The following is an 11,502-nucleotide window of genomic DNA, read 5'->3' on the forward strand; positions in this document are numbered from 1 at the left end:
TCATATAGCCCACTGAAGAGCGGGGTCATGTCGGTGTTCTATGATAGTGAAGAAGCAACTAAGTGAAGCAATGTTGCCAGTTCGAAATGACCGGATAACTACCAGAGGAAACGAGAAACAAATGCATCTCTGACTTAAGTATTCCTCAAAACGCCTGAAGGCGACATATTTGACCAAATTCGGGCACGATCATAAAAATGGGAGGTTCGAGGACTTCTCCTAGATTCTCTCCTCGTCTCTTCAATGGATTCTCAACCTTAAAGAACATCGAGCATCACTGTCTGTGGCTGTAATCTTTTCACAATGTGCTCGTTGAAGGCTCACTACATCGTCTCTTCCTAGATGAGTTATTTATGTAAGAGGATTTTGTCGCTAGCTTAACATTCCATTGAAGTTCTGCTGTGAACTTATAGGAAGAATATAGAAAATTATAGTTAGTCCGATAAAGAAAATTGGGAAGAAACCCTTTATTTGAACGAATTATCCAAGAGTGTTTTGTTGGATATCGGTTTAGGAGAAATTGTTTTTTCTGGCTTCACGGAGCCTTTTTGCTCAAATCACATAATCCGAACTCATCGCAGACCCCACTTCGGCACTTCTCCCCATTTTTGCAGCCGCCTAATCCAGCTTTGAAGACGACATCACCATCCTTGAGGGGACTGAAAGAAAACAGAGTTGGTAACTTCATCTAACAAAGCTGCACTCACGATTTTTCATACTTATCGTTTGGATTTATTATTACTATTTTCTAAAATCGTACAAAGTAGTTAAAGTACAGTTTGTGTGAGATTTTGATTACCGTCGTTCACAATATTTTGCATAACAGCGAAAAAAAATCATAAATCATAAGAGTTTCATCTGTTTATAATGAAGTGGAAAGGTAAGACAGACAAGCATTCTCTTAAACAGTCAACTAAACGAAAAGGCAAATTGAACAGCGACTCTGAAAATTTCCTTCCTATTTCCAAATAAATCCAAAATCTTACCCAATGCTCTCAAATTCGGGGGATTTGAGTTAATACGAGTAATAACTCACTCCCTATTGATCAGGCAAACTGCTCTATATTTTCTCAGATCTCCATTTCTGCAAATTATATCTGCACATCCAATTTTAGAAATGGCTGTTCTCATTAGCTGGAAAAAATCTCTTATTATCTCCCACACTGATGTGTGCAGTACAGATAAGCTGAGCTAAACGTACATTCAAATACTCATACAAATTGCTGTCCTTGTTCTTGTACACAACTTGTTTGTCGGTAATAGCATCATCACTAACAGCAAAATCACGGATCTTCTCACTCCATTCCCAAATAGCTGAGAACAGTTCAGGGTCGTCGAAGTCGATATCAATGCTAAAAAATCTTTTATTCAGCCAATGAATTTTCACCTAAATTTACTTTTCTTTGAGTATTACTAAAGATGATCAGTTTGCATCCCTTCATCTGTCCAGAACCATTCTTTTACCCCGTGAAAACTGGTCTTTAAGTACGTCGGCGAACTTTTGAAAATAAATCTACCGCTGCTTTCTCTACTGTCTTTGATTCACGGTCATTCCATAAAATGTTAAAAAGCTAGAAGCTAGGATGTTTTTAGCATTCTGAAACTTGAACCAATACCTAAGGTACCCAAGGTGATAATATTCTAGCAGTATATTTCGGTGGGATTCAGCTCAAATGCACGCTTTTGTATATTATCACTGTTTATGGTTACAGTTTATTATTCTAGTGTATATTTAACTTTTGTTTCGAATCCTATCTACAACCTATGGGAGGCGTTCTGGAGTTATAGAGGAAAATGAAGGGCACCAAGTTGAAATCAGAACACACTGAAAATATAGAATGCTTATACAGCCGGTCTTGAAGGTGGGTATAAACGTACTGGTAGAATAAGGCTGCCGTTCCATTTGGACCGGTAGGAGTGTTCGTTGAACACGACTTATCCAACAGAGCGAAAGCCTTCTTTTCGAGGTTGCAGTTGTACTCCTAAATTCAACGTCATTTTGTCTCACATCTTCAACCTGATCTTTCTTTCCCCTGTATTTTCCCCTATACTGAGGCAACGGGGAAAATTCTTGCCTCACCCAGAGCCTTTAACATAACCGCTTGAAGAACATTTTCAACTAGCAACTGCAGCAGCTCAAAGAATAAACATTGCTATGATTTTTTTCTGTTGATTGTGAAATAAGTAGCATAATCACACATTTGTTGCATAGTCGGGAAAAAACGACCTGAAAACTGTTGTATTCACTTAAGCTGCTGAAGCGCCGGAGTAGAGTTAGCGGCTGGCCTCAACACCACCAGGTCACTTTGACACCACTATACCCCTTTGTTTTAACGTTTCTCATATCCTCCAGTTCCTCGCACATCAAATATTTCATCCGATACCAACTTACTAATTTATTCATGGTTTTTGCTAGCGGGAACTTTTTTCCATATCCTTTTCCATTCCACGGTCCATTTAGTTCAGTTCCTCTTAACAGTTTATAGCGGTGATCGTTGATGGATTGGACGACGTAGTCATGAATGTACTCCTCATCATATGTGCCGCCTTTACATAGCGGTTTCACCGGAGTATTACCTGAAATCAACGGTGGAAATGAATTGTGTAGATTAAGTGCGATTCCCCTATTGCGAAGGACTACGCAGTACTAACCGACGTCTTGAGGCAGAGTAGTGGGAAGAACTAGTGCCTGAAATATCTGAGTTGTACCGATAAAATGAGGCAGCTATGGAGAAACCGACAACTCTACCCCAACAGCGATGGAGAAGATGATGAGCATGACTGAATGCAAATAACGATGGCACTCCTCTTTTATAGAGATCGGATATGAGATTCGAGTGCGAAAATTGATTGCTCGCACATATGGTCTTTTATGAATTAATATTTGCCTTTAACAACTGCATCAACGATTTTGGTCTATATCTTGAATAGTTGGCGTGCGCTCCATTATGTTTCTTCTTTTTGTGTGGCTGAAAAATTTAAAAAACGCTGACTTCTATGTGGCGTTGGCTTTCGATTGTTTGATCGAACGATGCGTTCGTAACTGGAAATTCGAGGATAGAAATTCACATAAAGTTCAAAATATTCAATGCGATGCGTTTTAATACGAATTGGCACATTAAATCATTTTTCAAAACTGGAATTGGTTTTTATGAATCTAGCAACGTTTGTCGTTAACTTTTTTGAAACACCAGCACGCAAATGGTCTGTAACTGAGAATGCCCCCTATCAGATACAGTGAACCAATGAACACCGAGATTTCTACTTGTTAGATTCGGTGTTCGATCTAGGAAATTTATACAGAAGCTGAAACGTAAACATTGGTTCAGACTAAGCAAAATGCACAAAAAATGATGCTTGCTTGACAAAGTCCACACTCCTGCTCTGCAAAGCAAGCGTTCTAATGTAATTTACGCCAGTAACCACCGTAAGAATTTTTCACTTTTCACAGCGAAGGAATATATGGAACCGAAAATTCGCTAAAATTGATGTCCTCCCATTAACAACAACCGGCAGCATAGGTACGACGAAAGATGAAAGGAAAAGAACTTATACAGAAGAAGTTTTACTACGCCTAAGGAGTTTGGGAAAACCAATAAAAGAGATATTTTTATCCGCATACTGTGGGATCTCAGACCCTGCAGAGCGACTAAAGTTGAAGAAGAGATAGCTCAAAATGGTTGAACACTTCCACATCTGTGAGTGTCTATTAATACAATATATAAGTGAAACAACGGAGTAACCTCGCTAGTTACTGTAACATTTTAATATTTCTCGTTCTTTTCTGACTTTTTTTGGTGTCAAAACGTCTTGGGTCCTCCATGCGGAAACTTCAACTTCAGGAGACAAACTAGAGATATTTGCTACTAACACCGAACAATTATGACTTCGATGGGTCCCTAGCGGGTGCCGTGGATTTTTGCACCCAACTAAAGGCATCACCCCACAAATCTGGGGTGGCACTGGTTTCAGCCGGGTAATGCCTAATGGGGTCGTAGATTTGGGGAAGATGGTGATTCCGTTCATCTCTCCATGTACGAGTGTAAACGGACGACACCGGAGCGCTATTTCTTACGACGGTTTCTGTTGCAATGTGCAACCATTGCCCCTCGCCCCGCCTGCGATTCGTCCGAATGGGTTTTCGACGAATCGCAGGTGGGACGGGGCGCAATCATTGCAATAGAAACGTCGCCCGTTTACCCTGATACAGGGAGAGATGATCACCCTCTTCCACACAATCAATGACCCCGCATAGGCATTACCCGGCTGAAATCTATAGCAGATTCGTAGGGTGATACCTTTAATCTTCTTTATTTCCAAGACTAAGCGCCCCTACGATGTCACGTAGTTAGTCAAGTTAGGATAACATAATCGGATCAAAACGACATGAAGAATGGACAGTTTCGTAAGTGGCTGCGCTCGAAGCAGTGTGGTGGAGAGAGCGGTTGGGATCGTGTAAGGATCCTCGCTACCGTCACCCATCTCTGTAGTTTGCCAGTCCCACCTCGATTCCATACGCTATCTCTACACCGCTTCGAACGCAGCCGCTTACGCGATTGTCCGTGCTTCATGTCGGTTGGACACAACTTACATGTTGTTAGAGGTCACTGTAGTCATTGTACAGATTACACAGGTTTTAAAAGTACATTACAACAAAACTGACGAGTTCGCATGTCTACACGAAAGGGTATTGCTGGCATTGTCTTGTGTCTTAGGTCACGCTCCGAATCATTCGCAAATTTGCCTTGATTCTCGAGCTGTACTTCTGCGGGAAACCATAGATTCCCCATATCATATCCAACGTCGACGTACAATTATCATTTACCTATCTGGAATGTTTTCAAATTGGATACATCCATCTCGAAAAAAGCATTCCTTAGGAACCTTTTGGAAAGTTAACAACGTCATCTTGAAACGAATGTTCGAGAGGGTTCTTTCGCTAACACGCTTACCCCGTCGCTCTCAAGCTGCCGATTTCATCATCTTCTGCGATACAGTTGCTATCGCTTCGCTGAGGCGGTGTCATCCCAGTACGCCATCATTTCAGTGAATTTATGAAGGATATTCGGATTCAGGATGATGTACTCGGATAAAGCCATTTTTTTCACTTATTGCTTGCTGGCATTTGAGATTAAATTCTAATAGGCTGTGCATGGGGCCCTGAGGCTTGGGTGCAGGTATGGGGTCCCGAGAAATTCTAATAGGCTGTGTATTGGGCCCAGAAATGCCTCCAGCGCAAGATGTCTTTGATTTGACACGTCCCTCAACGTAACTCGATCAGTTCCAGATCGCACATAATCAATACTCAGCAAGAAGGAAGAAAGGAGGATGGTCTGAAGAAGCCCCAAATTGCTTTGGGGCTTCTTCAGACCATCCTCCTTTCTTCCTTCCTGCTGAGTATGTGCACATTCCGAAGAATTACCAAAACTAGACATGTAATGGAAATTTACTGAACGTCGATCAATATGCGCGAGTGTTGATAGACAAGCAAGATAACTACCACCTAATCAATTTAAAACTACAAATCCAATTATCCATAAACCATTCGATTTGAAATAGAGTGTATTGGTAATGTTAGCCAACATAGGGGAAAAAAACAAAATGTACGCCGAGAATTAAATGAAAAGGGTGCACAGTAGTGGGCAGATACTGATTCAAAATAGACCAAGTATGCCAGTTTTTCCTACATATGACGAGTGCGAAGAAGACTTTTAGGTACTTCTTTTTCAATATCACGAGACACATGTGCCATAGATCCCCACGTAATTCGTAACTCAAGAAGATTTCATTTGAGGTAAGATTCCCATGGTTCTTGGTTTCAGTAGAAGAGTCGACATCGAGTTTTTGTTAACTGCGTGATTACGATATCCCATTCATATGCCTGATACTAACACTGACTCTGACACATATCCCTCTGCTTACCTTTTTTTCTTTCCAGATGGGATACACATCACGCCCGCTATTACACATTACTGTCGAACACATTCAATGCAGATAGTACATGTTGCTTTTACATTCCAGATTGATCTCAGGAAGGGATCAGCTAACTTAACTTAATACAGCAAAATGGGCTAAATTACTTTTCTTATCCTTCTATTGCTGGATGGATCATTAGAGATGCTGGGACCCGCACGTCCAGTAAAGACAGGCCATCTAAGTATATAAGTAAATAGGTATCCTTCCATTATCTCATTCCTGAAGAAATAGCTACTAACATAGCATTAAATATATTCTGAACCTCCGTTAGGAATGATTAAAGGATTAACGAAGGATTAACAAAAATGAACGCTTATCCACTACTTATGACTTTAAACAGTTCGTGGGAATTTTTGAGCTGTAAGACCGTCTCAGATGCAGTTCCTTAACACAGTCCAGACACCAATATTTAAAAACATCATTCCACGAGTATGGCGTGGTATGGATTTTTGTTGAAGTATACCTATATCGGGCCGTCGATTATGAATACAGGGGTGGTTCCACTAATCTCTTCCTGTATCACTGTGAATAGACGTTGTTTCTTACAAAGTCCTCTATTGCCATGCGCTGCCCTTGCCGTCCGCCCCCATCTGCGATTCGTCGAGTGAAATTAATTGCCTATCGGGGCGCCCAAATAGATTTTCAATGAATTGCAGAAAATCCATACCACGCCAGATTCGCGGGGTGATGCCTTTAATCACACTTCATTCATCACAGGTAACAATCTAAGAAGACGAGGGTTCACTAGACAGTCCAATCGGTGAGACTGGCCAATTTGTTTTTCTGTCTGGAGTTCTAATGTAGTGTACCTAGAACGAGGGGCGATTAGCATGGAGAGAGGAGATGTTCGACTGAATATAAGCAGCAAAAATCTCGGACGATCTTCGGACTTTTGATAATGATGTGGTTGTCAGGCGATAAATAAAGTTTCACCAGCGTGTCGTTGCCAAAACAAAACATAAATCCAGTATGTAATGCCGTAATTTCAAGAAGACTTGTTGAGCAGCAAAATTAGCGTTTTTGCAAAAAAAAGAGATTGTCGAGGAAATTAATATTCTCCAACAAAATAATTTTGTACACGTATATGTATGCAAGAACTTTGTGTTACTCCACAAAAGTAGATTTTTTAACGCTACCTTCTCGCGCCATAAATCCCATGGGTGGATTACAAAGTCGAGTGTGTGATTTTCTTTTTCTTGTGGTTTCTGAAGCTTTTGTTAAAAGTGGAGAGTTACCAAATGTGTAGATACACCTGTTTACGCTCCAATGAATCTACCTCGTAAGATTCCTAACCGATCGAAACACCGTCCCTTAACGTGCGCTGTGGACGAAAATCTCACTTCGTACTTTCCCATAGCACTGCACCAAATACTTCCTTCACGTTTATTTATTTACACATGTGTGCCCCCTAAAACCTACCAACGCTACAAATTTAAATGAAAATACAGAAAAAAATGAAAGGATTCTCCTGAATGCTACGATGAAAAAACCACTAAAATCTTTGAAGTTTATCAAGTTTGAGCTAAAACAAGTATCATGATATATAATAAAGAGCTTAGTCTGTGTGTGTGTTTGTCGGTCCCGCGGCGTCGGATTGGCGCGCCGGCGCCAGAAACCTATAGAAGGTGCTGTGACGGGTCCATCTTTGCCAGATAGCTATAATATGGGGTGCGACGGGTCCACCGGCGCCAGATATAGAGTATAAAGGACTGCGACGGGTCAACCGGCATCGGATTGGTGCGCCGGCGCAAGATAGCTATTATATGGGGTGTGACGGGCCCATCGGAGTAGGATTGGCCCACTGACGCAAATTCTATCATAGAGAAATACTATCCTTTAGAAAACAAAAAGCGAGCACATCCACTCAGTGGATAGTAGAAACATTGCCGATGCTTTCTTAGTTCTCCACCCAAAAATATTAACAAAACTAAAAAGTTGCAGTAGGTTAATAACAGAAACGTACACCAGGTTATGTTATAAAAACCGTTATGACTGAGTTTATCACGTTGAATGAGGAACGAACTCACTCCAACAATACCCCCAAGTCTGTGATAATAAGTCAAACCAGCATAGAGAGCAAGAGCCTCGCCCATGAAAAATCCACCAAGAATTTTTTTTTTCTCTGCTGGTGTTCCATTTGCAATCTAAAAAAACCGTTATGACTGAGTACCTGTTTAAAGTAATACTAGTGAAAGTTAAGGCAACGTATCGTAAAATTTTCAATGTATTTGCATTTCTTGAAGACGTTGGGGTGAGCTGAGAAAGTTCTGTGAAGTATGATTTTGTGTTATATAATCCATTTTTCCGGGGATGAAACAGGGAGAGAAAGCCAGTTGTGTTAAATTTGACACAGTACACAAAAATAGCCCAAGTGGAGCTGAGTGCTGCAGTTCCATATGAAGATATAACGCATACTCTTTGGATGTTTGGTGGATAAGATCTAGCCTCACGTTGCAGAATTGAGTCGTGTATTAGCTAAGTAATGTTATATTCCTTCTTTCACCATTCTCTTATCTTTTTGTCCTCCTTATGCGCACAGTGGAAAATCACAGGTATTATATATGTTCCCTTTTATTTTTGTGCAATACATTGTGATATTTATGTGATACGATTCCCAGCTACCTTCCAACGAGCCAGAGGTCTAATAAAATTACTTTTATTCAACTTTCCATTATGTACATATATGTATGTATATATTTTCTGTGTTTTGTTTTGTTTCTTTTGTGTTTTATTTTAGCACGAATAAGAATTCGCCTTACCAATTGTTACACGTTTTCGGATATTTGAAGGAGATTTAAGGTTTCGAAATACGTGTGCATGTTTAAATCTTCTATCGTTCAATTGCAGTAATAAAGTAAATGTGAATGACTTAGCAGGTGACACTTATCATGATTGGTTACAGATGTTCAGAAGTGTTCGGACTAATAGAAACGCTAATGTAAGAAAACAGCGCATGCATGGAAAACAATTAACTATCAAACTACAAAAGATGCTTCTAATTTGAAATTAAATTGTTCGGAAGTTTGTTTGAAATGAGGTGTCCAAAAATGCTCATCGACACACTACGCGGAAACTGCGAATAGGAAAACAGACTGACAAGTCCTACCGACTGGCGGGACTGGTGGAACACTACGTTCTTAAAATTCCCACCCAAGTCGAATGAGATGAGTGTTTCGCCACTTCAGGTAAACGTACCTAGAAGACAATGATTTTCTTTGTGCTCCTAGCATATAGAAAAAAATTGATGACGTAACAGTAGTGGAAAGGAACAGTAGTGGTTGGGCAGCGTCCGAAAATTAAGATCTAATCGTATACTTACAACAAATAGGGAGCTGTAGACCGAAGTAGGACAAAAAGGCAAAAGACAGTAATAAATGGACGCCGACGACAATGACAAACATTTTGAAGAGGAGAATTGATGTCGTTGACTGTTTGTATATTTGACCCATTTTGAATTAATATTCACTAATCACCTTCTGTGTGCTTTTATTTTCATGTACAGTTCTCGGCTTGCATTGTATTTTTCCTCTTGTGTGAACTGAACTTAAAAAACAACGTAAGTTTTACATTTATTGGATGACGTACAGTTAACTTGTTTCCATATCAACATTCGTACGTATTGATCTGAATCCAGAAAATGGTGTGTCTATTTTGAGAACTTCTTTGAAATGTACACATGCTTACCACAGGAGATATTTAAAGGCAGCATACCACGAATCTGATGTGGCGCGGATTTCAGGTGGAGTATTCGTATACTGGGTCGTAGATTATGGAGACATGGTAGTTCCGCTCATCTCTCTCTCTCTCTCTCTCTCTCTGCATCACTGCAAACAGCCGCCTCCAGAATGCTGTTGCAACGCTCCACCCGTTGCGCCGCCTCAGCCCGCGATTCGTCAAAAATCAATTCAGATTGCCCCGATAGGTAATAAGGCACGCTACGCGTGCAAGAGTGGGGCGCTGCAATAGAAGGCAAAGAACAAAACAGCATTCAGGGGCCGGCTGCTTGCAGTGATTCAGGGAGAGATGAGCGGAAACACCCCGGTCTCCATAATCTGCGATATACAGACACTCCACTTGAAATCCGTACCACCCCAGATTCGTGGTATGCTGCCTTTATGGAAGCCTCTTAGAAATCTCCTACCCCAGTTGGTTATGCACAGCTCGGAATTGGCCGAGTTACTTTGAGGAGCATGGCAGATCGAACACTGCGTTAAACGCTTTGCTTATGCCAACGTGTTCACTAAATTAGTTTACTAAGTAAGCCTAACTGAATCCTGAGAAGTAATACCTCCCATATTACCATATTAAATTTATATTATATTTCTTATTTATATAGTAGTATATTTATAATACTCAGCGTCCATCTCGTCGAAGTACTTGTCAGGCGCATCACGGTGCACAATATGATAAGTTTCCTGATTTCTGTTGCATGCCAAACATGGAGAAGAGGGATTCCGGCCGCCAATTTCAAAATGTAGGAAGTTTTAAGGTTTCTGAGCCTAGTGGGATACCAATTTTTGAGAAGTTGACGCAAAATCGAAAGTTCTCAATAAAAATTTGGAGAGTCTTCCTTTTTACACATTCCACTATTTTTCGCACTGATGTGAATGATCTGTGCAGTTTTAGGTCATTTTTCCTAACGTTCGCTTTACTACAGGATTCCCTTCCTTCGTTTTCATCTCCGATTCAGCGATAATAAAAAAAATATCGGGATTATTTCGGATCCACTCAGCTGAAGATCTGTCGAGATTTCGTTGATATTCACGAATGCTTCTAAAATCTACTTGTGAGTCTCAGACTATGTTGTTACTCTATACCACAGAAGCGATACCACCAATTTTCTCTGTCGTTACTAAAATGGTTTTCTCCTCTCTACTCTTGAAAGTACTCTAAGTAAGTCTACTCTTGAAAGTTAGTCTTCCGAATGATTATACTGTGTTTTTCTGTAAATGGTTTCTTTCACTTTTCTCGTCTGCTTTCTGACAACTTTTCTTGGATACCGACATCGCAAGAAGATGAATGTTCTACTCTGCTTACTTTTTTGTCCTTTAAACGACCTTTTCGTTGTATAGTGTTTCATTAGACGTTTGAAAATGAAGATTCTTGCTACTATACACCTGATAAATTCAGTGCTGCTTACAGTTTGGAATCAGCTATATAATTCATAATTAATAATTAATGAGCAATATAATTCCCCCATTCATCATCTGCCCTATTGGAGGAGGGTTGTCTGTTGCATCATAGCATTTAACCGTACAAATCAGATATTCCCCCACCCTGTCTAAATGAAGATAAGAATGGCATTATTCTCTCCCTGGGAGATTATCCGCCTGATCTATACTAGGAACGTTCATTTCAGAAGGCACGAAACCAAGAAACTGGATTAAGTATTCAGTTTCTTGGTGTTCCTTCCATTTATAGTCATGTGTCAAGAACCGAGCAGATCGGAACCATAACACATCTCCCACGTGAGAACAGTAGCAACCTTTCTTCAGAATTATTCTCCCCTTGCACTGCTTCAAGAAA

The 11,502-nt window shown here is 40.3% G+C and overlaps 1 protein-coding gene across 1 annotated transcript; it reads right to left on the minus strand.

Annotated features, from left to right (window-relative positions):
* Positions 1–535: 535 nt before the first annotated feature.
* RB195_004514 (uncharacterized protein) lies at positions 536–2,779 on the minus strand (the record flags this gene model as incomplete). The annotated part of the gene is made up of 7 exons (XM_064182391.1): positions 536–659; positions 1,037–1,134; positions 1,202–1,352; positions 1,879–1,982; positions 2,393–2,577; positions 2,653–2,689; positions 2,750–2,779. 7 exons carry the CDS (start codon positions 2,777–2,779, stop codon positions 536–538), a joined length of 729 nt encoding a protein of 242 aa, XP_064033658.1.
* Between the last annotated feature and the right edge of the window lie 8,723 nt (positions 2,780–11,502).

This window comes from Necator americanus, chromosome I, assembly GCF_031761385.1.
Source record: "Necator americanus strain Aroian chromosome I, whole genome shotgun sequence".
NCBI classification, from domain to species: Eukaryota; Metazoa; Nematoda; class Chromadorea; order Rhabditida; family Ancylostomatidae; genus Necator; species Necator americanus.